Consider the following 26073-nt stretch of genomic DNA (forward strand, 5'->3'; position numbering starts at 1 on the left):
TTGCTCGAATAGTTCTCAAGTTATGCAATAAAAAAGGTATGAAAGCCCCCCTCTTTCCTTCCTGAAATAATCATAGGAACATTTCTCGTACTCCAGTACCCTAACATGCCAAATTTGGTTTAATTTTCTCAATCAGTTCAGGAGCTATGCAAACATTTGTCTTTTCTTTGAGAGACCTCCTTTCCCCTCCAGTGAGAGAGAGGGGTTTCAAACATAATATTTTCATGAAATAGGGCGAGAAATCCAAAGTTAATAATGATATAAACATTTATAATTTTGTAAAACAAGGAATAAAATCCAGAAAACCAGTGAAATCTGTGAAATTTTTCAAAAATCTGTAACCTGTGACACAGATTTTGTGACGAAATGTTGCTCAAAATTCCGTGATATTATAGATTCTTTTGATTTCGGCAACCTTGAGGACGCCTAGTAAACCAAGAAAAGAAGCAAACTTAAGATTAGAGGGATAATTTCACAACATACAACGATTGATAAGACTTGTTTTTATTTTTCTGAAAAATAAAGAAGAAATTTTATTCAAATATTTTGTTCGTTTATGTGGAGTTTTGTTTTCATGATTTGCTTTTTTTCATGATTCATGTCTTTTTTTCCAAATCAACGTTATAAAACTTAAACGTAGGACGTACATATATGTAAGTAGACTAAAGTGGTTAATCGGCTAATAGCTAGGACACATACATAGGCAAAGTTGGATTAACTCAATCGACTGACTGATGGATGGACTTATGATTGAGGATGATTGGAGAGAGGAAAATATACATATTTAAAAAGCGATATATTAATTGTTGTTGTTTGGCAACTAAAAACGTAATAAATACTCTTGAGTTTCAACTTAAAACCGAAAAAGGATGATGAATGGGGTAAAGTTTATGATTAAAATTAGAAACCTTAAAAATCTACGGAGATTGGCAGAACTGAATCTCACCTTGTTGCATGATTGATTAGCTTTGTTTTTGTTTGATATAATACTTACGGGGTGGCGAAATGTTTTGTTGAGTAAATAAAATACTTTTCATTGATTGTTGTAGCAAATCATCGATAGGGAGTTTCTGGGTTTGCACCGAGAAACTCGCCATTGATTCTTTCTTGCTTTAAATATTTAAGTAAGTAGCGGCATTGCAGGCAATGACTTACGTTCGTTGCACTTAAATTCTAATGGAATGTCGACGAAGTTGGAGCTTGGTCACTTTACTTAAGATAACTAAAATGGAGTTACTATTTACATTTACACAGTTTCACAAGAGTTTCGATAAGGCTAGGAACGAAACTGCTCGCTTGCTGTGGTTTGTGTGAAAAAAGTAATAAAATGCATTGCGTTCATGTTGTGGAACACATTTAATGCGGACGGCAGTTTGTGGGAATGGTTGTTCGGTTTTTTGTTTTTTTTTTACTAAAATCTCTTAACTGATAATTTTCCTAACATTCTAAGGGACGTACTAGCTTAAAATTGTCTAATGTCATATAATGAACGTTCAGCTAGATTAAAAAAAAACGTCATTCAAATAGTAGTTTTAAATATCACATTTGAAACAGGGGTTGGTTTCGTCCCCTCGAAAAATTGAACGTAGACATAACAGCTTACTTGGATTACTAAATTTCATTCTTTTCAAAAGAAATTCTCTTAAAACCGTAAAGAAGACAGTTTCAAACTGTCGTTTGCACCAGCAGAGAGGAAAAATAAACTTACAGTGAGGGAAATAAATAACGCTAACGTTCGAAACTTAAGGCAACTTTCACAGCAGCAGAGAAAAATAATCGATCGGTTCCCAATGGATTAGGAGAGACCGGCACAGCCGGTTTCACGTTTCCAGGGATACCGAACCGAAGGCACTTTGTTTTCGTCAGACTAAACGATCTAATTTGCACTTTTTTCAAAAAAAAAACAGCTTCAAGCTACAAAGCAGGACGCAGCCATCGTGAACGATCACCTCCGAACTGGAGCCTGGAACCGTGTCATGTAGAACTCGCAGTCGGTACAGTAGATGGCCGGCAGGATGCAGTGCTTCTTGCGGCAGAGGTTGCACTGCACTGCCTTGGCTGCGTTCTTGACGATGGCTGCGCCATTGTAGCCGCCGGAAGCGATTGGAACCCTCGTCGAAACCGGAAGGCCAATCTGCTGTTGCTGCTGCTCAGTGGAAGCAACGCCATTCGTGATGGTACTACCATTGAGTGGCTGCGTGCTTTGGCCGAGCGGTTGCGGCGAAGGGGGGCAATCAGATCCACCCTTTGTTCCCGGCTCGAAGCTAACCTTCTTTTGTGGAGGCTTTTGCTGGTATTGTTGGGGTTGAAGATAGAGTTGCTGCTGTGGGGGAAGAACTTGTTGCGATTGGGGCAGGGGAAGATCGTGATAGGGGGAGTCCTGATAGTGGGGCATTGGAACCCTCTGGTATGGTGAGGGAATTTGCTGTTGTTGCTGCTGAATGGGGGCTGGCTGCGAGCTGTAAGTATTGTAAGGGTTACCATTGGGAGGGTTGTAAGGGTTTTGTAACTGTTGCTGCTGCTGCTGGTGCTGTTGATAGTTGACGGGCATCGGAGGCTTCTGGTAAACGTTAGAAGCTAGCTGTTGCTGCGGTTGTTGTTGCGGTAGTTGTTGTTGCGGTTGTTGCCGCATCAAGCCTACGTTCGGGTGCTGCATCAGGGATGTGATATTTTGCCGTATTCCTAGGGGCAGTGCCGGGTTGGATGATCCAACGGGGGTGTTGGTCGTCATCGTAGGGGTCGCCGATACCGTCTGGAAACCTTGATCGATCGGACAGGGGACGGTCATGTAAGGCGACGATTGCTGAACGTAGCCATTACTGACAGGTGCGGGAACTGACTGCGTCGGAGCAGGCACCATTCGCATTTCGAAGCTGTGCTCACTGCTGTTGTCGTCGTACATCCGTTGCTTCTGCTGGAGATACTGTTGCTGCGGCATAGGAGGAGCTTGGTAGATCATAGACTTCGGCAGCGTTTGAGTCTCCGGATAGGAAGGTGTAGAAACTTGTTGCTGCTGCTGTTGGAATTGTTGCGTTTTGAAACCTGCCGCATTACTCGGAATCGTTGAATACTGTTGTGGTTGATGAGGAACCTGTGGTTGCTGCTGGGGCTGATAGCTCTCGCTTAAGACCTGTGTCTGCGGATAATACTGCTGCTGTAGCTGCCGCTGAATTTCCATGTTCTGCTTATGCATGTCTGCAGCCAAAGAGTACTGCTGTCCATTGCTGCTAGACGTAGGAGCACCACCCTTGATCGGATGATAGGTTATACTGGTCGAAAGCGTCGTCGGATTATTCTTCGGCACGTTATCTTCCGAATCACTTCCTCCACTGCCGGCGGTCCTCAGAACCCGCTCCAAAATTGGATTGGGGATAAAACCATCCTCTTCATCATCATCAGCGGTCGCGACCAGTATAACCTGATCGCAGAACGATACGCTCTTCTTCTTGGTGCGCTTGCTGGTAACAGCACCTCCACCAACATTATTCAGAGTCTGCTGCACCACCTGGTTCAACATCTCGACCTCCCGGATTTCCTCCTGAATCTGGGCTTGAGCAATGTCGTACCGCGGCTTCGGCAGCATCTTGAAAGCTGCCGCAGCACAATCCACCTCGTCGACGCCTTGATCGTCGACCGTCGAGATCGCCGGTTTTGCCTTCTGCTCCACCAGTAGACCACTCATCCCGGTCCGGACGTTTGTCGGTTGCTGCTGTTGCGATTGTTGCTGCATTGGCTGCGTCAGTGACTGAAACGAAAGAAGGGTAAGGAAACGACTGTTAGCTAACTGTTTTCATTTTTAGAACAAATTTAAGTCAAACTCACCTGCTTCACTGGTCCATTCAGGATCTCCTGACTCGGGTAGGGTCTAATACTTGAGGAGGTGGCAGGTTGAGGAGATGGATTCTGTTGCGGTTGTTGTTGCTGCTGCTGCTGCATAGGCATCATCTTAATTTGCTCGAATCGGGAAGCCAAATCCCGAACGCTTCGTACATCGGAACCAGACTGTTGTTGTTGCTGTTGCTGCAACTGCTGCTGCGGTTGACTCTGTTGCTGCTGCTTCAACGCGACCTGCTTTGCTTGGAGTTCCTTCAACCAGATCTCGGACCGACTGGTTTCGTTCAGTATCTCACTAGCGCTGATTGGATTGTTCAAGTTATGTTGTTGCTGCTGCTGCTGTTCGCGCAGCTTGTTCATCATCATCAGCTGGTGCTGTTTGGCCTGCAGCTGGGCCAGGATGCTGGTCGTGTTCTGGACCGGTTGCGATTGCGACATCATCGCGGACTTTACGCCGTGGTGCTGTTGCAGGCTTTGGATCTCACTTAACTGCTCGTTAAGTGGTTCAAAGTCGATCGCCGGTGGAGGTGGCGGGAAGTCTTCGCTGGCTTGTCGCGAATGGCACGTCGTCGAGGGAGGACTCGGGTATGGGGGCAGCTCCAGGAGACCGTTGTTGGAAGGAGCGCCACTAGTTGGGTTATTACTGTTGCTATATTTGACAATCGTGTCAACTTCATCGACTGCTGAAGTTGATGATGGTGGAGGGAGCGGGTAGGGTAGTTGATCTTGCGGCTTCATCGGGGATTGTTCCTGATGGACGACGGCGCAGGTCGTGATGATGGTTTGGCACGAGTCCTCGCTCATGCTGGTGTTGCTGCTCATGGTGGAGAGGTTCGATAGGTTGGCCTTGTGGTATGGTTCCAAGGGTGATGTCGGCATCGGGTGACTCTCCTGGAACTCCAGCTGTCGCAGATTGGCACCGTTCAGTGGGAGTTTTTGTACTTGCAGCATTTGCGGCTGCTGTTGCTGTTGCTGCTGCGGGGGTTGTTGTGGCGGTTGTGGACCGGTTAGCGAAGATCCGATTCTTACTGGTGGGGGTGGAGGCACCTTTGTGATCGACAAAGTCTTGCCACTTCCGTGGAAGCTCTTCCGCATCAGCTTGCTGCGCTCTAAATTCGGGTTGGTGTTTGAGACCTGAACGAAAGAAAAGAAAGTTAATTAGTGGGTTCAGTTAAGGAAGTAGAAATAAAAACAAACCTGGTAATCAAAGTGTCCCTCGGAAAGGTACCCACTATTGGTAGCGTCCTTAGCCAGCCCAAGTCCAACGGTACTGTCATCGATTGAAACGATCTGCTTAACGGGGGAACTCGATCCGGCCTGATCATCGGCAGCACCAGCGCCTTCAGTCAGATCCGGCATCGATCGGTTCTTTCTTCGAATCAATCCGCCCATCAACAGCTTCCGTCGGATTTTGTGCTGCTTCTTGCCACTCTTGGCGTCCTTGTCCTTCTTGTCGGCGTCCTTCTCCTCCTTGTGCTTCTTAAGCGTATCCTTGGCGTTTACCAGAGCCGGATCACCAAGGGCGAAATCTCGATTGATCTTGTTGCGATCCTCGCTGCGGCTGCGCTTATCCTTGGAGTCTTTGCTGCGCCCAAATAGGGACCGACTCTCCCGCTCCGGCTTTACATCAACAGTGCCCATGGTGCTCGCTTCTTCGATGTTCTCCGCCTCGATCAGTTTGAGGGAAACCTTTTTCTTGGGTAGGGTTGCATAGATCTCGATACTCTTGGAAGGTGAGTTCCTGGTCAAAGAATTAGTATCACCGTGTAGCATCTCCTTACTATTCTGGCGACCATTGCTCAGCAGCTTCTCCTTGCTGTTCTGCCTCCGGTGGCCGATTCCACCGGTGCCGATCCCGGCCAGGTTGTAGGCGATTTGCTGTTGTTGGTGGTGCTGCTGTTCCTTGACGATCTCGCCACCCTTTTCGATAAGGATTCTGCGGTGCAGGGATCGAGCCCGCATCACGCAGGTGTTGTGCTTCATCCGGGCGAAGGTCATCGTGTGCGGGTTGCTGTAGGGAGCGTCCATGGCTGCGCGTGCCTTTCCGGCTGCGGCGTTGCACAGAACCAGAGCGGTTTCGAGGTCGTGAGCTTCCTCAAGGATTCTGGATTTTTCGAGCAGTTGATCGGCTTCCATGCAGAGCTTTTCGCAGTCTCCGCTGAGGACTACCGATTCTGGGATCTTGGCCAGGTGCATGTTGTTGGCCGGGTTGACCGGGTGTTTGGGAGGGAAAGAGTCCGTTGACGACAGGGAGTACGAATCGTATCCGGCGTCGTAGAATTGACCCTGTCGGGTTGGACTCGCGGGGACACTTCCGTTTCGTTTGCCTACCAGATAGAGGTAGGGATTATCGAGGGTTGTGGAGGAGGAAGAGGAGGCCGAGTTGCGATCACCGCTCCAGTTGCCGGAGTCCCTTCGACGAGGTTGGTTGAGGTGATCGGGGATCGAGAGACCGTCCGGGGAGGAGGTTGAAGAAGTAGGAGGTGAAACTTGACCGGACTCAGCGCTGAGACTACGGTGAAGGTTCATCGGTGGCTTTTGACGCATTTGTGCGTTGAGGGCGTTCTTGGAGATGTAGCCCCCGTGATCTTTGTCGGACTCTTGCGGAGGTTGCTGCTGTTGATGGGCGAAGATTTTGTCCTGGATGACGGATAGGTTCTGGTACTGTTGGGCGTTCAGTACATTTTGGACGGCCTTCCGGCTGATGTAGTTTTCCTTTTCTTCGTTGGGGAAAATCTTGGCTTGGATGACGTTTAGGTTCTGGTAGTCGCAGACGGCACGGTTTGGAGTCGGAGTGATAGCTCGACGGTTTTGGGAGCCCATCGGGGCCTTTTCCGGACTTGGTGTAACGGCTCGTCGATGTTGAGCCTGCTGCATTGCAGCCAGCTCTTGAGGGGTTACTTGTTGAGGCTGCGGTTGCGGTTGAGGCAAGGCGTACAGCAACAGCAAAGGCTGATAACGACCTCGGGAACATTTGTCGACTACTCCTTCCCAGTTGGGGCCAACTTCCTTGACGTTGGCATCGTCGAAGTACACCCAAACGCGAAGTTTGGTGTGGAAAAAGAAGGTCGTGTAGTGCTTTCCGTAGTAGGACACTACTCCGACCAGCTCGTGGCTCACCGTTTGAGCCCAGCGTTGATCGCTAACCTGGTGGAACACGTCACACAATCGAAGCGACGTTCCGACCGCCTTCAAAACCGAGTGCACCTGATCAGCTGCCGGTCGTTCCGAGTCCCACACAACACCGATCGAGACTACGTCTGGTCGGTTGAGCAGGGCTCGCCGAATGCCGATCTTTGCACCGCAGGCGTTCTGTTGAGAAAGGAAGAAAAAAAAACTGATTGAAAAAGATTCTAGAACTAAAAACCGGGTTGAGTAGAGTGAAAGTTGATCAGATCATAGTTATCGAGGGATCGAGTTTGTAATTAAACGGCACCACGCCCTATGCAAGTGCTGCTTTAATATGAGTTCAAAACCCATTAATGTGTGTTGGCATGTGTCAATTATGGAGAAGTAAACCGCACCCACAACATCGCGCCGGTAGTGACGCGAGAAGTCTCGTTCCTCGTCAATCAGTAGGTAAAAACCGCTTGGATAAATGAAGTTTATTGATCAAAAGAGAAAAAAAAAACCAAGTCGATGTCAACCACGTTCTGAATGCGCGGGCCCTACCCAACAAACCTTGGTTGGGCACATTAAGCTTTAGCGTACTACAGTGCTTTTCCATCCATTCAGGTATCGCGAAAAACTGGTTCTGGTTCCAGCACACAAAGAACTGTGTCGATGGCAGTTGTTGGACTACATTCTGGCCTAGGTTGTTTCACAAATAGACTCGAACCAGAAGCGCGGTTGTACTAATTGACCCATTTGAGAGGCTTTTACTGGTCCCCGACGAAATTTGAACGATCAAGAAATTTGTTGGAAAATAAATTGCTCTTGATCGATCGAGGGTTGACCTTTCTGCGTGCGGTTGAAAGTTGCAAATCAATTGAACGCCGGCCTATTAGGTATTTAGTTGGGTCCAGGGGGTAATTATTATTAAAAGTCGTATTTCCGGCCATTTTAAAAAATGCGGCAGCAGCGGCCGCAGTCATCTCAGCAAGCTTTGCCAAATTTGAAGCATTTACATATGTGAGCTGCGCTGAGTAGAATATTCTTGATGGAGTGTCTTTTTTTTTGTTGCGCCCCGATCAAGTTGACCTTGGCAAAAGTGGTGGTGAGTTTTTTTTCAGTTCGAGTTCAGTCACGGCCTGCTTTGCCAGCCTGCTTGTTCGATCTTTACCGAACCCGAACGCCGTGTGTTGTTGTTGTTGATCGGTTGAACATTTGCGCATTCCATTAATTGTACCTACTGTCAGCAACCGAGTGCAATTGTTAATGGCTTCTGGTGGTCAATGGTAAGTGTTTGAACAAAAAAAAAATGGAAATCGTTTATGAAAAATTAAATGACTAAGGAACTTTTTTGTTTTCAAATAAGAGGAGATAATCGATGCGGATTCTGAGGTGGCAAACCGTTACCAAATATGTATCCATTTATAACAAACAGATAAGCTGAAATTGATGAGAAAATGAGACACTTCCCGATACGTAAAATGACCAGCGTTTTTTTCAATTGTTTATACCAACTTGAAGAAGCTTTTGTTCGTTAAATTGAATAATATCCTCGTTTGAAACATTTTTAAACGGTCAATCGACATTTTAGGTAGTTTTCATATTTCGATCCATTTACCGAAATTGAGATTTAATAAAAATTATTTCATTTTTATATAAACACAAATTTGAGGAAGTCAATTTTTATACCCTTGAATTGTTATCAATTAATCAATTTCAAGACTGAATAAGGAATTTCCAACATTTGAAAATTGGAGTAAAAATAATATGTTTTCGAATTTTGGGTATGAATCTTTTTTTTTTTAATTGATCCAAACTTTTAGTGTATACACACTAAGGAATAAGTACACACAATTCAGGGAAAAAAAATCAAATTTTTAAGTCGTCATTTTTTAGGCGATTCTGGTTCCATTGAAGGATCCCGATTGTCTAAATTTGGTAAAAAAAAACTATATTCATATTTCCATCTGGAATGAGAGAACTCAAACTTGAGGAAGTCGACTTTTTCGATTTTGAAATTATGAGAGATTGATTTTGTTGTATGTGTTAATTTTTACACTAAACTGTAGGCTTTACCAATTTTTGACAGTCTTTCGTTGAGAAAAAAAAACTTTTAAATATAGTGAGAATTAAGATTGTTCTCAATTTTTGGATTTTGTTCTCAAATTATTTATCAGATTTTACTAACAGTGTTAATACGATTAAGGAAAATTACACACTCATATTGTTTAATTTTAAGAAGAATTTTTATGTCAAAATTTTAAACCAACAAAATTCACAGCCTTTTTCGTCAACTGATTCTACATTGTGTAACTATATTTTCGAATGCATTTTGGGGTTACATCTACACTTTGAATTTTGTGAGTAAATAACCGTGTTGGAGGAAATTATGCTAGGCTAACTTGTTTTTGTGCCTTTTTAAACTGTGCCAATATTTAACGGATTTCAATTAAAGTTTATTTAAAAACTTTTAAAATTTAGTAAAAAACTAAGATTTTACTGTTTTTTTGGAATAATTTTCAAATCATTTGTTGAGTTTAACTTACAGTGTATGCACGCTTAAAAATAGAACACACAAATGTGTTTAATTTTTGAAACAATTTTTTATTGAATTTTTTTTCTAGAACATGTACAAGTATAAATTGTACATTTAACATATTTTAGGGATTTTGTTCCATACTACGAATTTTACTACCAGTTTACACACGGTTAGAAAATAACACATACTGGCTTAGCAAAAATGTCAAAATAATAGTGTTTTTTTTACCACAAAACCATTTTTTATTTAAATGCGTTTCAGAGCAAATTGGTGTTCCATTTTCTAGTCAGCGTCAGATTCAGTTCTTTTTATTAAGTATGTTTGATTTTTTCTACGAAATTCATCACCTAATTATTGGAGGAAATAACTGTACTCGTCCTTGAATCTGAATTTTTTAAACCTGAATCAAAGCATTCTCTTTAATTCAACCACGGTACTTTGGAACTTTGTTTTTTTTTTCATTTTTGACGAACTTTTCAAACAAATTTAAAAAAAATCTGAAATTTGAGTTTGCACAGGATTGAGCTCATTTTCAGAAAGAAAAATTTGAATGTTTTCAAATGAATGTAATTTAGAGTGTTTACACGTTACGAAATTAACTCACACAAGTTTTGGAATTAATCTGAACAAACATTTTATGGTTTTCTTTGAATGATAATTTTTCGGTGATTTATTTAGGATGAAATTAAAACTGCTGTTTTTTTTTACGTTTCGGCCTACTGAGCTTCAGCCATCTTCAGAAAAACTGTATTGTTTCGTGTTTCGAGATAGTGTGCATAAGAATTAGTGTTTTGAAAATATTGTAAAATTTATTACTTTCTATCTATTTTAAATACAGTTTTTCTGAAGATGGCTGAAGCTCAGTAGGCCGAAACGTAAAAAAACAGCAGTTTTAATTTCGTCCTAAATAAATCACCGAAAAATTAACAATCAAAGAAAACCATAGAAAAGTGCGGTGATCAAAACCAAACAACGAAAAACCATTTTAGAAGAACCTTCTCATATCATGATCTAACTCGAAAATACACCGGAAAAATTCAAGTTTCCAAAACACCTTCAGATGATTTTGAGGGCTTATGTTTTCATCGGTTTAGTTTGATTTGAAAAAAAAAAATTTTTTTTTGTAAGTCTTATAGAATCTAATTCAGGTGAGTCAATCCATTTTTTGATCAGTTTTTTAAATTATGACATTTTTCTGGCATGTTCAACTGTATCTAATTTTGAGTGTATACCCACTAAGAAAAAAAGCCACACATCGGGTTGTAACTTGTGTGTATTTTCCTAAGAGTTTTTGATAACATTTTAATCTGAAGCTTTGGTAATCGGTAAAATCTGAGAATATTTAGTAAAAGACAAAAGTAGTTCAGATTTAAAATGTTAACATTATCTACACGCAACAGACAGTGAACTTAAATTGTGATTTAAAAATGACTTTACAGTGTTGACGGTTAATCCAAATGTTTTTTTCCAGAAGTGTAACTTATGATATCGCTTCATTACCTCCATTGGATCTTTTCTAATAGAACCAGAAACTATCAAAGAAGGAAGCAAATTTAAGGGGGTACCCCTTAAATTTGGCTGCGTCAATTGCAACAATTAAGCCCCTTTACGAGGGGTAGGCCACAAAGTGCCAAGTAACATTGAAACAAACGAAAAGTTCTTCACCTCAACCTCTTGAGATTTCGGTGAACAAAGCAAGCCAAGAACCAACAAAATTGAAAAAGTGGATGGTACTGAGTTAGCGTAAAGCTGCTGTGCTGTATTCGGCACGGTTATTTACACAACCTTAAGCTGCAGTAAAATTTATGCATGCACTTAATTGCTGGACGTACAATCACAACCACTTTCGGGGGCTCAATTTGACCGTCAAAACTCATCGTGTGGAGACTTTCGACTTTGACTTCAACCTCAGTAATACAAAAATAAACAAAATTGACAACAAAACGACAAAGTGTCCACAGTTATGGGCTTGCTGGCTTGCTACTGTTTCGTATGTTTGTTTATTTGCGATAAGTGGCGTTGAATCAAAAATAAACAAAATCCAGTAACAACAAAAAGATGGATTCCATAGGTCGCCAAGGGTCTCTTAATCCTCGATTCAAGGGCCACCTTCGCCGAGTAATTACCGCGAAAACTATGCGAGGGTCATCGATTCGATGGATGGTCTCTTCCCTAAAAAGGTAATCGGCAAGCGGCATTGACAGAATGTCAGACGGGACAAGGTTCGTTGTTGTCTACAATTATTGCCAATCGCAGTAGCCGTCTGCAGAATATTTAAATACCATATTTATGACGTGATGCGCAATGGTTTTGAATTCGACGAGGGGCGATCGATTGGTCCGGAAAGTGGGAAAAACCATTTGACGGATGTGATGAATTTCAAGATCATTGGCTTGGGGTGGAAGGCAAAGCGGATGTTGATGGAATGTCTGCCCGGTTGCATAACCGAAGAAAGCAGCCAGCCCATTAGCCCCGGATGGCTTGCGTGTGTGTCATAATCGGGCGGTGTCTGCTCCGGTTGTTTTCGCTGTGCTGCATCAGCAGCAACAGTAACAGAGCCGCTGGCATTGGAAAAATGTCAATAAACTATGAGCGCCATTAGCCTAGCCCAGGCGAACGCATGCAGAAAAGAAACAAAACAACGACGACGAGGGAAAAAAACCCCGAAACGAAACATCGCTAGCTGAGTTATACTAATAATAGACGAATGCGAGCGCGTGAACGTGCCCCGTCGATCGATCGGTAGCAGTTTGCCATGATTTCGAAACCTTCAACCGGGTTGCTCGGATGCCAACGAGCCAATCCTCTAGTTAGAGCGATCTCGATCGGGTTCCATTGGCATGCCTAGCAGCAGCAGTACATAAATCATAGAACCTGTTCCGAGTTCGGATTTTTTTTGCAGCGAACCTGGTCATTTTCTAGGTTAGCTAATGGTGTTATTGATACTCAGCTCGATTTAGATTCAAAGGACTGAAGCAACTGTCAAATCACATACAAACGGACCGTACCGACTTTTTGGAACCACAACGTCAGTTCCCCTTTGATTTCAATGGCATTTTGGTACCAAAACGTCAGTGCGGTACTGAAATGTCAGTTCGGAAATTTTCTTCTCTTTCAGCCCCTTGTTTAGATTCGATTCGAGGGTTTTTAGCATAGCCTAACGATGTTTTTCGAAGCAGCATTAGGACATTCTAAATTGTCTGTAGATTTTGTGACAGGTTAAGGTTATGTTGGTTGAGATAGTAAAAGCAAAAAAAAAAAAAATAGGTAGACTTACCGGACAATCCCGAATGTCGCCCATGTTGCCAGCGTTGCGCAACAGCTGACCGAACGTGATGTTCTGCTGGTTCTGGGCCGAAAGATTGCTCTGCGAGGTTAGGGCCGAGGCCGACACATAGTGCACCATCTGTGGGGAAGAAAAAAAAACGGAAAAAATTGGTCAGAATTTTCTGAGTTCTGTTAAAAATCGGATCTGTTTTTCGTATAGGGTATTTACACTGCAAAAAACTCACTTTCCATTATCTAAAAAAAATATTCAAATTCTACAGCGTTTGTCGTTTTATCGAGGTCTACCCTTTCGATAGGATTTTTACCCTAAGAAAAGTCAATTTCCATTTAAATTGCCTTATTTTTGTCAGAATTTGCAGGATAATATTACAAATTTCGACCTGTCTTTCCCGATAGGGTTTTTACACTGAAAAAAAAATCAATATCGATTTTATCTGCCTAATTTTAACTTTCATATTCATAAAAAACGATCAGTTTTTCGCCGGTGGAACCAACTTTTCCGATAGGGTTTCTACACTCGAAAAAAAAAGCCACTGTACATTTAAACTGCTTAATTTCGGCAGATATCACTGCAAAGCAGATTCCGGCAAATAAAAATCTGCTCTAATTTCTTAATTTTTCCCGCGGTCGGTGAAGAGCAACTGTTGTTGCTTTCTTGATTTATTAAATGGAGAAAAACGACGACGGCCCGCGAAAAAGGAGGCAAATCAGGCCAAACGGGAAAAGGCCAAACTCGAATGATGCAGTTACGGCTTTGGGAGATTGCCGTCATTGTGCTGCGGTGCCATCAGAAAGCTCTGAAAATCTACATCCGAGGCTAAAATTTCGCGCGACTACGGTTTTATGGAGGTGCTGCTTTTTGCACTTTTCTTCTTCTCTGGATTTTCTGATTTTCGGTATCAATTCTTACCGGGCGCGTGAATTTAAAGTGACTTTTTCCTCCCAGCCAGACGTTTTTCGGGCAACCGGGCTCGGCTTTACGAATAACAATTAGCGAATTCACGGGCACTTTTCCCAGATATTTTCTTTTTTTTATTTTCATTTAATTTTTCTAATTAATTCTCTCCGTGGCGGTTGTTGTTAATTCGGTTATTGTTTTTTTCTCCTCAAGACAACGGCGATGGGAAACGAAAGTCAGGGTGCCATCCCTGCCGGAGTAGTAGGCCTTGTTTTGCATTTTACAGGCGCGCGATAAACCGCGTGCGATGGGTTGCTGGGATCGCAATAACAAATACAAATGGCGATGGGGAAAATGTCGCACCGTCAGCAAACGGCGACTGATGTGAGGTGAGGTGGGTTGGTGTTTTTTTTTTGCTGAACCGATAACGAGACCCGTAAACACTTTGTTCCGTGTACTGACTGATGACGGACACCAGAAGCAGAAGCAAAAACAGAAGAAGACGGAAGTGTGGGAGTTTGCCGCTTAAGTCGAGCTTGTTTGGAATGGAAAACAGAACTTCTACCGTTATGGGTTGAACGACGAGCTCAGCGCAGCGTTCTGCTCACCATACTGTCAAGTACTTGAAGCTTGAAGTAAGATAATGCTCGGTGAGCGATTTTTTAAATGGTAGTTTCGTTATTGGAACTAAATTTCACACAGGGGCTCAAGCTCAATCAGGTGCATGGACGGAATACACAAGTGAGCCGTAAAGAATTAATTAAAGTGCAGCGCCGCCGTTGATTCAAACGCAGGTACTTTGGACTACTTTTTCGCTTGCCTAGACCTTTGATAGTTTAGGTTGGTAACTTTTGAAGATCGATGATCAATCAGTTTATCGGTTGTCAACGATTGATAAGTCGACAGTCGCGTTACGATTTAATTATCAGTCGAACTTTCCCTTTGTTTTTTTTTTATAAAAACTCAAATCACCCTTCGTCGCCTGCTTTGATCGCCTCCACGCTTCAATGGCATCAGGTAGAAGCGCGAAGCGGCGCTGCATGGCCAACTACTTTAGGCGGCTCTCGCTGCTGCTGGTGAATGGTGTTGTTGGATATCAAATAGCAGCATTCGATTCGAAAACTGGTGACTCTGGTTATGCGATGTTTGAGATATGCTGATTTGAAATTCAAATTTCGGAAGACAAATCCATAACAATCGCGAGCGCGCGCTCGCCCGGCTCTCGGGTGTTTATTTTCTTCAGTTTTTCGATTTTTTTTTTGCTCCCAAGTCATCAATTTCATTTCTCGAATGCCTACTACGAGCAGGTTGTTGTAGCAAATCAAACAAGGATAGATTTCTGCGGGACGACATGCTTCAATGACACGACGACGACGAGTTGGTCAGAAAAACTGGTTCCGAAAACTGAGACCAACTCAGAGCCAGTTCCTGTGGGTGATCTTCCGTTTGGGAAGGGGCACACGCGAGGGAGGCAACGCTGTGCTGGACAAAACAGGTGAATGGAAGCCCGAACACGTCGTTGCCAAACACGTATGTATGCCTGCGCCTAGCGGTTCCTCGCGCGAAGAGATCGAAGCTGCTTCGGAAAGAAGTTTTCAGTTCTGCATACGAGTGCGTAAAATGAGATCTTGCGATTGCGTCGAACTGGGTCGCGCTGAGCGCATTAGCGATCGGGTTTTGCAGGCAACATTCGTTAATATATAGATAGAATAGCGGTAATGGATTTCTAAGCGAGTTTGTGCAATCATTATTAAGTAAGTAAGCGATTTTTTTCCTTTTAAAATGGTGATGCAGTGTCGAAATCCGATATATTTGTAAACACAAAATTGTGTTCTAAATCTTGCCTTCGAAATGGAATTTTGAATTCTGATTTTTTTTACTTCTGAGTATCGCATTTTTTTTGGTTACCTCAAAAAACACAATACTCTGAAGTAAAAATTTCTCTTTAATTTTTTTTAAACACATGATTGAATAACGATTTAATTAACATTACTATGATATTTTCTGAAGTTAGATTTGTTATCATCGTTAAAACTCCGTATTTGAAATTAGAATTTTTCGTGAAAAAAAGTCAACATTAAAAAGTTAAAGATTACAAATTTTTAATTTGGAGTATCAGTTTTCCTTCTTGATTACCATAAAAAGTAAACATGATACTCCGTATGAATTTTTTTTTTCGAAAAATTTTGCTTTCCATTGATTAAAATTCGTTATCGTTTGGGTCAACGCTCCCGGCAACGCCCGAACCGAGGCTAATTTTAATCGTTTCAACTAAACATCCGGCCCAGTCAGTTGAAATCAGCACAACTCGTTCGATTTTTCCTTCTTCTGCATTGGAACCTCACGAAAGCTTCCGAGAAATTAAGCTGTAATTGATCGCCAATCCGAAGTGTTTAGTCGGAAATTTATGCGACAAGCCTCACTTTTGCAACGTGTATTGGGTAATCGAGCACATATGCGAGTCACCCCAAGTTTGACCCATGGCTCCTCGGATGATTGTGACATTCATCAACACTCTAGTCACAAAGTAGAGAGACATCTCGTATACGATTACCCAATCCAATGCTTGTTGCTTCGATGGAATCGATCGATGCGAGGCTCGACCGCTTCTCGAATGATTGGGCCCGTGCTTGATTATGATTTATAGCGCATCTTTAGAGACGGCTGGCATCTTGGCAAAAAACGCTTAAAGGTTCACGGACGAGACGGCGCGCGACAACGAGTCATCATTGCTCATTTGTATTAATCTTTTTATCACTTCGTACGAAAGCCTCGGACGACGACGATGATGACAAGCAAATTGGTTCCGTAAAGCACTTACTCATTTACTTAAGAGGAGGGAAGGTGTCGTAAAGTTCGGTACTTTATGTCCGAATCATTTCGAAAGGTTACTACGGTCTTGGGTCTTACGTGATCTCGAGCCAGGGGCTTACCTGGGTAAAGGGTAACTGTTCCGAGTTGGCACCGCACTCGCACACGCTCTGTTCGACGACGCGCATAGCGAACCGTTGATGGGCGATGCATTGGGGAGCGTCGCAGCTGTCACCTTCCGTCGGGGATAGATGTTGATGAACCCGGTGCAGGAGCAGCTCGAAACATTCGGCTGCGTCGCCGAGGCATCCCAGAGGGAAGCGACGCCCCGCTAGAGGGCCACTGGCCAGGGCTCGGCGCAGCGGTTCCGGACATAGGGCCGGCTCCGAACTGGTCTGCAGCTGCGAGAAGAGTTCCTATGGAAGAGATAGAAAGGAAAAATGGGGTTAGGTCATGTTTTTTTCGGGAGTACTTAAGGTAAGTTGAAAGAAGGTTGAGTTATCCCCGTGGAAACTTACAACGATCGAGTTGATACACGAAATGTACTCATAATGCTGCTGATGGATGCTTTCCGTTTTCATACGATTCAGGACGTCGTGGTAAGACGACGCTTGAACTTGAGCTGAGAGATGGTACTCATTGGTGGAGGTTAGGTTTTGGTAGTTGGCGGTGCCACTTTTTGGACTGTAGCTTTCGATGATATCACACTGGGGGTGGATTTGGGAAGCCACCACCGATTGACTATGGCTAGAATTCCTAGTTTTTGGTAACGTTGCACTCGATGCCGGTTGCAGATGAGCGGCCGCAGCCGTCTCTGCCTTATCGGCCACAGTAGACTTTGAGGTCGCAGTAGTTGCCGCAGCAGCAGCATTTGGGGCTGCGGCTGTCTCCTTCCTTTTGTACCGAAACTTGATCATTTTGAGCTATTAAATTTAGTCGGCTTAGTTTCTCCAGTTTTGTTAATCCGATCAAGCGCTACCAACAAACGGGTAGGCGGCAGCAGCAGATGCGACTAAATCGGCCGAGATAATCACTTAAGTATCTGTGAAAGACATGTTTCGAAACTTTTATTTTCAACCCAATTCGCTACGCCGTAGCCGAACTTTGTTGTTGTGGACTGTGGTTTGGGCAGTGATCGGCTTATTTGGTAACTCATCTAGCGCCTAGCGATGCAAAGCTCACTCGCAACGATCCGAGAGATAAGGACGCTGGCTCTCGAAGGGGTTACACAACCTTGTTTGATCAGTCATGCACGGAGAGCAGTCTTGACTTGACTCATCCAGATTGCCCAAGAATGTCAGGAATTTCCTGCTCACCCGAGTCGTCCCCTTTTGAATGAATAAAAATTGAAATCCTTTCCGTTCAGCTTCGTTGGATTATGGACAAAAGAAACGATCTTGAAAGGAAAAAAAACACGAACCTAACTACAAGACACCCATCGCGATCGGTAAAAACGGAAATGCCCGATGAGTCACCGTCTTCTTCTTCGCCACCGTTTACCTTCTTGCACGTTTGTTAGTTTGTTTGAACTCTGGTCGTTCACTTTCGCGCATTCGACGACTCTAGGTACCTACATTTTGATGACCATGGTTTACGGTGAACGAAATAAAAAAAAAAAAAAAAATGCAAGCAAAGTTGGCGTGGAAAAGTCTGTTTGAGGTAAAATGTAAACAATTTTCAACGAATTTCGGAGGATCAGTGCTGACGAGGGCGAAAAAACAAACGGGACGGCAAACGAACTACGTGAAAAGTCGACCATTTCTTCGACTGTCATTCGATGGCGAGGCAGAAAATAAACACAGGTACAAAGGTAAGTGCTGATGAGTCAAATTTTACTTTCGCGGACGGACGGCGGAATAAAAGAGTGGGTTCCGTTCTCCCCGCGCAAGAACCAATTAGGTGGATTTAACAGAAACGACTTAATTTCGTCGATTCGCCCGCCCATTCACCCGGTTCACGCTCGTTTGCCGCTGCGAATTTAAACTAATTCAGATTTACAATTCTTGGACCGGAACCGCGCGACGGCCGGATCGCCCGGGAAAACGTCAATTTTCGCATCGTCACTTCCAGCGGAGGCGGGCGGCCATATTTAAATATTCCGAGACGCCTCCACCGTCTTTTGCTTCTTGTTGTTTTGTTTTTAGTTTTTTTTTCTTAAGTTGTCCACCCATACGCGATGGTGGCTAAGCGTAGGGTGGGCGTTTTTACGGCTTGTAAGCGCTGCGTAAGCGAGGATTAAATCGTCAGGTAATTACCCACCAACAGAGTGTCACTCGATCGCTAGTCCAAGTTAAGCGTGAGTGTGCGTGTGCTGTGGGGAAAGGTAAACTTCTGTTGTCTCGACGATCGAATGAGAGGCGCCATGTTTGGTGCGCGAAAGGTCATTAAAATGCCCGCCTATTTGATTTATTTGACACGAGACGTCTTCGTAGTGACAAGGCGCAAGTTCACAAAAAAAAAAAAAAAATGATGACAACGTATTAACACGACTATTAAAATCCATAAAGCCAATCAGCCTCGACAATACCCACCGAGGCAGTAACGGACAGGTTTTCCAGTTGGATTGATTTTAATTGCCGCTTATTATTGGTCGAGACCCAACTAATAAGGGGCGAGGTAGCTCGTTAGAAAAACATTGCCTTTTTCGGCGGGGAAATGGTTTGTTGTCATAAAACGGCTCAGCTTATGGGATTCGAACGATGGCAGCACCATCAACCGAAAAATGCGTTCACGCGCGTGTCTGGAATGTTAAGTTGTACCCTGAGTTGGGTGTTTTGTTTTGTTTGGACTGACCGATCTCTACCGAAATGGGAATACACGATTTCGGTAGAAGCCAATAATGGGTCCACAATTTGCCTCGATTGGTATTCTGGTGTGGCAAGTGTCCCGAATTCAGGGAGGCACTTTGATTGACGCGACTCAAGTGTCGGAAGGCATTCTTAAAATGTGATGATGTGAAAATTAATCCCAGTCATTGTGGGTAATTTTCGCATTTTAGTTCCTTTGAAAGTTTTGTTCGGATTTTTCTGAGTGTTCATTACTTTTGACAGTTTTTGAAAATCCCAGTTGAGAAAAAAAAAGCTGGGACATGATTGGCTCTAATTCGGTTCGATTTTGGTTTTTTTTTTCATTAATTGAAACAGATCGTTTTTAAATGGGAACACAGTAACTCAGCAGCTTTTTGATAAGATTCAGTCCGAATTCGTACCGATTTCCAAGGTGAGGCGTTTCTCAAATAGAAATGTTAGAAATTTATTATTTTCCTTCGATAAAACATAGAATGGATACAACTCGGTGAATGGAAATAGATGGAAACTGATCCTAAAAAAAAATTCGAGTCTCACTCAAACACTCATTTTTACTTTTTCATATTTTTTGCACGACCCAATCGGTAATTTTTTCTATTAAACCTTCAAACGGTCCGAATTCGGTACGTTTGTGGTCCAAGTTTTCGAACTCAAAAACGGCTAAATTTAGATTTTAAGTCGTTTTAGCAGGAAATAAATCATGGATGTTGGTATATTGTTGGATAATTCACATTGTCGCTCGATGATCGCATTGATTGATTAAAATTGCAATCGGTCCGAATATTGTTCGTTTTTGGACAAATTTTTCGGACTTCTAAAAAAGAACAATATTTAGATTTTGAGCCGTTCTAGCAAAAAAAAGGAATGTTGTGGAAAAAATGAAGTCAAAAAGTTACATTTCAGGAGGTTGTTTCCTTTTTAATCATTTTGTAAACAAACCATTGATCCTCAATCAACTGTGGTTCAAATTGTTTTTTTTTGTTGTTGTTTATCGAAATTTATTTTCAGCGCATTGATAGAAAGTGGCGCTTAACCGATAATGAAGGTTCACGTAACTTCATTCCAATCCATTAACAGGGAAAGAGAAGCCTAAAGTAAACCGATAAACCGCGAAAACAGGTTCCCCGAGGAATGCCTGATTTTCGGAAATAAAGGTAAATCCTTTTTCACTGGTTCGTTTTCGTTTTATTTTTCATTCCGAGAGTTGTTACGTGATGATAGAGAATCAAGTTTATCCGGGAGAGGTGAAAACGAAAGTAAATTGCGTGAAAGTATGTTTCACTGCGACATGACATCAACAAAAAGAACAACAACAGTCGGTGACAACAGTATTCGGATTCGGTCTGTTGATTTTGTTGGGTTGACGTTGATTGCATCGGACGCAGGTTCCAGTTTTTGTTGTGATTTCGGCTGACTGGACTAGTAAATCAGCGTTGAGTGAAGCGATAACGCGCGTGATTTTGATAGGTCACTTTGATCCGGTAGTTCATTTGTTGTAATTCGGAGCTGTTTGACGTTTGGAAGGTCACTTTGATGAGTGCCTTCAAACGAGTTTTATTCACTCTTGACGTAGGTGAAAGTTAACAATGAGTAGTTTTGAAAGGGAAAAATAACTTGTTTTGAATACCAAAATAGTTAATTTTTGGTCGAGTCAAACTACCACAGTTGATCGAAATCAACTGTTTCCAATTGGCTGAAACCGAAGCGAGATCACGATTCTTGCTCTGTCAAGAGCGCAACCTCGCGACGTGGAGCTGCAATCGTGGGCACGTTCTGGGTCAACCAATTTGTGGGGCATTTCGAATGCATTGCAGCGACAGATGTGTAAACAACACAATCCAGTTGGTCACTCCGCTACAGTTGATGCAAATCAACACATCTGGTCGGATGCCGTGCCTGCCTACTTGGATTGTACCAGTTACCGATTCGAAAATGGAACACTTGCCGCTTATCAGCGCGATCGCACCGCGAGTTCCGGTGCACTTCTTGGAGTAGGAGCTGCAGCAACAATGTCAACAACAGTTGTTGTTGACAGACCAACGCACGTGTGCGTACACGCTTCCCGAAAAGTACCTACCAATTAGCGCGGGTTAAAACACGACGCTTCGATTTCATTGTTTTCCCTTGAAAAAAAAAGTCGATTGGAAAAGGGAGGTCGTTAATCGATAAACGATCCCAAAACCAAGAGGAAAGAAGGGAAAGCGAGGGGGGGACACTAATGCAACCAAAATGCGAACCAATTACCACAGTCGATGGCCCGGCCCGCGCGTTTAGGCAGTAGCCAAGGTTTTTGTGGCCTTTATGATCGATGGGTAATTTTGCACATGTCGCTCGCTTTCGTGTTGTTTTTTTTCTGAATCGTTGTACAAAGGCTCCCTGTTCAGTGTCTTTTTTGGGAATGGGGATTGGATTCGATGAGGTTGCCGGTGCGTTTAATGATACACTTGTTTACTTTTTTTCTTTTGTTATTCGCCAGGAAAAAGGGTGCGGTAACGGGTGATGATTCACATGTTGCTGGGTCCCCTCGATGGAACAAAAAAAAAAAGGAAATATAAACAGACAGCAGAAGAAAGGAAAAAAACACACAGAAGACAGCTAAAGGTGAATCCCCGCTTGCAAAACACCAGAAGCAGGTGAAACGCCAAGGCTATTATCAGTGGGAGCGGCACCAAGAAACAGAAAAGAAAAAGCCCAACCCGTTGACGGAGAAGGTGCGTCGAGATGCAGCTTTCCCGTAATTTTGGCTAAGTATAAACTTCCTTATTCTTGTTACGAAAGTTGCGACAGCAGATGACGCTGTGGCTTTGCTCAATTGTTGTTTCATAATTGGCGACTCTGACTGATCGCCGAAGCTGTCAAATTGGGGTTACACTTGTGGGTAATCCTTGAGTCGGTGGAATCAACACATGTCTCTCTCCTAATCCAATGGATCGAGACGACTTCCTTTTATGGGTTACTCCAAAACTGCCAATCACTGCTCCAACCACTTGAATCACGTTCCGTAAGATTTCATGGTAACAAACCTTCCAAACACACTCATACACTTGGCCTTATTATTTCTTCTCCGAATGCTCACAGTCCATTGCTGTGGACATTCACTTCCCTCGATATCCAAGAAGTTGTTAGATCATTTTCGATTGAGACACGATCTTCGTTCTGTGTGTTGTCATAATTTGCCGATGGAACAAGATCACTGACTGTGGTATCCTTCCCCCTAACTAAACCAACACAAGCTCTGTCGATTGAGTGCTTATTTTTTTTTCAGTGAATCCACAAATCTCCCGAGGTGGCAGCAGAAAAGGACCGAACAAAAACCGATCACACTGTGAATGAAACGGAACTGACGCGACGCTTCGCTTCGCTGCACCACGAAAGCACAACCAACTCGCACGGTTTCAAAATCAAGACTAAAGAAAACACCTAGCTAGCGGGATTGCTGGCTGAGTGGCACGCCAACACCGCCAACAACTCCACAAACACCCGCAAACAGAAGAAACGAGCATCGAAAATGCTGGCAGGTGCAAATGCCACAGTATAGGTGCGAACGAACGGTGGTGAATTTCGCCCTCGATCGCCATGGCAATGGCGCAACGAAGAACTCACAGCCAACTACTTCGAACGACGGACGACACAAAGGGGGAAATTTGATCCTAGCAGCTCGGAAACTTGTTTTCGTCGCTCATTCAAGGTGAGGCTCCTATGTTTATTTGTGTTTGTCAGTGGGTGGTGAATTTAGTCGATCAGCAGAATGCTGTCAGTTTTTTTCTAGGTTCGGTTTCGGTGGTGAATTTCTCGAAGAAGTTGGTTGATTCAGGTGTTCATGTTAGCTTTCTTGGGAGATTTCTTTTTTTTTCGGTTTCGTCTTTCCTCGGGAACGATCCATTGTGTGTAGATCGCGCAAAGCAAAGGAGGGAAAGATGCAATAACCATCATGCAAGGGGGAGAGGAAAGAATCGAAAGATCACGACTGCTGCAGTAACAGCAAAACTGTACCCAAAGAAACGAAATGAAATGAAGGTAAAATCCTATACTTGCGTTCGAACGAAGAAGTTTTCTTTCCACTTTCGACCTGAGCATTTTGAAGCTTCACAGAACACGATCGAGGAGATGGGTGCCAATGTAAATAACAAAAACAACACGTTCTCGACGACCGACCGACTTGCATTCGGTCGAGCAGGTAGAAGAGCGGCGCAAAAAGTGGCACTTGCGCACACCTTTGAGCATAAATCAACATTCTAACTAAGTGCGCACGGCATCGGCAATGTTTAAGTCCGAGTTTAAGCCGCCGCGGAAAGTGTAGGCAGGATAAGTTAGTTTATAAACAGATCACCTACGCACTTTACACGGATTGTTGGCTATCAACTGGTGACCAATTTGCATAGAAAAGGGCGCGAGATTTGTGTAGGTACCTTCATATATTTTATTCGAGAGTCTCGCGGACGATTAACGGCCTTCCTACACCCAAACGGATAGATTTCAGCAATAACAAAAACCATCATCATCAGCCACACACACAGCCAAGAAAGGTGGATGCAAACTCCAATAACGATCGGAAGACGACTGCACAAGTTTTTATGACCAATTTGGAACCAAAATCCAACCAGCAGGTCCTTCGAGCCGGATTCTAATGCGCGAACTTGCTGCAGCAGCAAAACCCGGCAGTAAAACAAAACATAACCATCATAAAAATTGAGAAAAAGTATAAATCTACACACTGCCAGAGCTAAAATTAGGGGTTCGTCTCTTGCCAAGGACAACGGATACAAATCCCGATATTCTGGTGTCTGACTGAACGAAATAAAAGGTTAATGGAGGATCATTTCAAACTGCATCACATCAAAGCTCAGAAAGAAACAATAATAATAACAACAACGAAAACAGAACAAGGCCAAGAAATGAGCAGCCCAACAATCCTAACAAATGAAAGGTAGGAGGACACAGGAAATTCGGATTTCTTAAAGTTGTGTTTTTTGTTGTTGTTGTTATTCTCCCGTTCCTTTAATTCTAGTCTGGGTTTAAAGGTTTTTGGGAAAATCACTGGTTTCGGGCGAGCGAGCTGTCTGCCCCTTTCCTTTGTTTCGGGGTTGAGGTTTTTTTTCTCGCTTGCATTTCCTTACACAAAAGCTTAAAACTTGTGCACACGCACAAGTGAAAATGTCCGAAGAAAATCCGTTTGTTATGGGAACGGATTTTGGGTTGTGTTTTCGAAAAGACATTTGCGTTATTTATTATTTTTTTCTCTTTATTCTTTACTGGCGAAATATTGTCTAATTGGACGTTAGGTTTGGGGAATTATGGGCTTTGAGAACAATGCCGTTTTTTTGGTGACAATAGGTAATACATCCGTCAAACGATCGAGAGAATGTGATTTGTGATGCAATAAGGATTAAACAATCTGTAAATGAACGCAGGGTTTTTCTCACAATCGCTGTGTTTTATTCGTTCTATTGGTCAAAACTCTTTGAATTATGAATTTTATTTTACGAAGTAAAATTGATTTTGTTTGTAAATACATAAGCCTGCTCTTTACTCTTACACGAATTCAAGAAAAATGACAGCTTTCTCCAATTCTTTTTACAATTTTTGACCGATTTTGGACAAATTTTCATACTGGGAATCAGTTGTCAAAACAATTCGAAAACACTGGAACAAAACTTTTGAAGAATGTGACGTGATCGATCGAAGTAAACCGTTTTCAACTATTCAATTTCTCACAGTCGCCAAAATGACAAAAACTGCGCTTAATCTTTTTTTTTAATTGTGTTGTTATTCTTTACCTGGGAGTGTAATTGTTAGTGCGCCAACACGCAAAACGACTCACATCCGGTTTCGTTGGGTACTTGGCAATAACTTTCGCATATCGTTCCAGGTTTTCCGAGGAAAAACAAACACTGGCAAAAATCACCATTAGCAGCCGGATAACAAGCACAGACAGCAAAAGTAAAGTGACGACAATTCCATCAAATCCGTCGTCGAAGACGACTACGACTCATTACGGATGGATGACACTCCGTTGTTTGGATTGATGGGTTTTACTCGTCGGGTCAGTTTGTTTTCGAAAACCCTCAGACAGGAAATCAGATAACGACGACGACGATTCGTCCGTTTTTAAGGTTTTAATGCAAATCCCTTTTTCTCGATCCCTTCCTAATGGTTTCAAGTGGGACGCTTTTAGCAGCAGGAAGGCTGAACAGGAGAACACGATCGATAAGTCGCTTTATGGGCCCATGTCGAACATAATGGAACCGGTGATAAGCCTTTGGATTTTTCGGCGACTTCGAGGAAGGTTCCTCGCCTCGTTTTCTACAGGGAGTCGTTGAAGTCTCCCCGGTAAAGTCACTCAGCACGACGAAGGAGGAAGATTCTTTCGTGAGGATTTTCAAGTGCCAATCCTAACATTTTTGTGCTGCCGTTTGGGCCATAAATTGTCAATTGGTGTCTGTGTGCTACTTAGCCTGTCCTTTTGCTGGGAAACCCTTCGATGAGCAACGTTAAAAAAAAAGAAACTTTTTTGACAAATTTTAGCTGGACACAACTTTACTTTCTGGAGTAGAGTATAGAGAAGGTTTAAAGGTTTAAAATCAAAATTTTGAAATATCAAAAAAAAAAATCGACATTTTTTCTTACTGTAATAATATGTCAAAGTTTTAACACTATAAAAAAATTACACTTATTGTTGACGTGTTTATACATTTGAATCGGAATATGAAAAAAATCTTATAAAAGTGTACAGTAGAGAAGAGTAGAGTAGAGTAGAGTAGAGTAGAGTAGAGTAGAGTAGAGTA

The 26073-nt window shown here is 42.9% G+C and overlaps 1 protein-coding gene across 3 annotated transcripts in view; it reads right to left on the reverse strand.

The window, feature by feature from the left end:
- Nucleotides 1-513: 513 nt before the first annotated feature.
- The window catches only part of LOC129739130 (uncharacterized), a 362823-nt gene continuing 337263 nt past the window's right edge, over nucleotides 514-26073 (reverse strand). For 2 of the 3 annotated variants that reach the window (XM_055730527.1, XM_055730529.1), the window contains 5 exons: nucleotides 16604-16897; nucleotides 12762-12890; nucleotides 5032-7146; nucleotides 3823-4968; nucleotides 514-3745 (listed from right to left, as the gene is read on the reverse strand). In XM_055730527.1, the coding sequence (XP_055586502.1) occupies nucleotides 1946-3745; nucleotides 3823-4968; nucleotides 5032-7146; nucleotides 12762-12890; nucleotides 16604-16897 (5484 nt within the window). In that variant the 3' untranslated portion in view covers nucleotides 514-1945. Of the gene's footprint in view, nucleotides 3746-3822; nucleotides 4969-5031; nucleotides 7147-12761; nucleotides 12891-16603; nucleotides 16898-16999; nucleotides 17524-22311; nucleotides 22697-26073 lie in introns of those variants that run through there. The other variant, XM_055730528.1, reaches the window with a different exon arrangement.

The sequence above is a fragment of the Uranotaenia lowii genome, chromosome 1 (genome assembly GCF_029784155.1).
Source record: "Uranotaenia lowii strain MFRU-FL chromosome 1, ASM2978415v1, whole genome shotgun sequence".
Lineage (NCBI taxonomy): Eukaryota > Metazoa > Arthropoda > Insecta > Diptera > Culicidae > Uranotaenia > Uranotaenia lowii.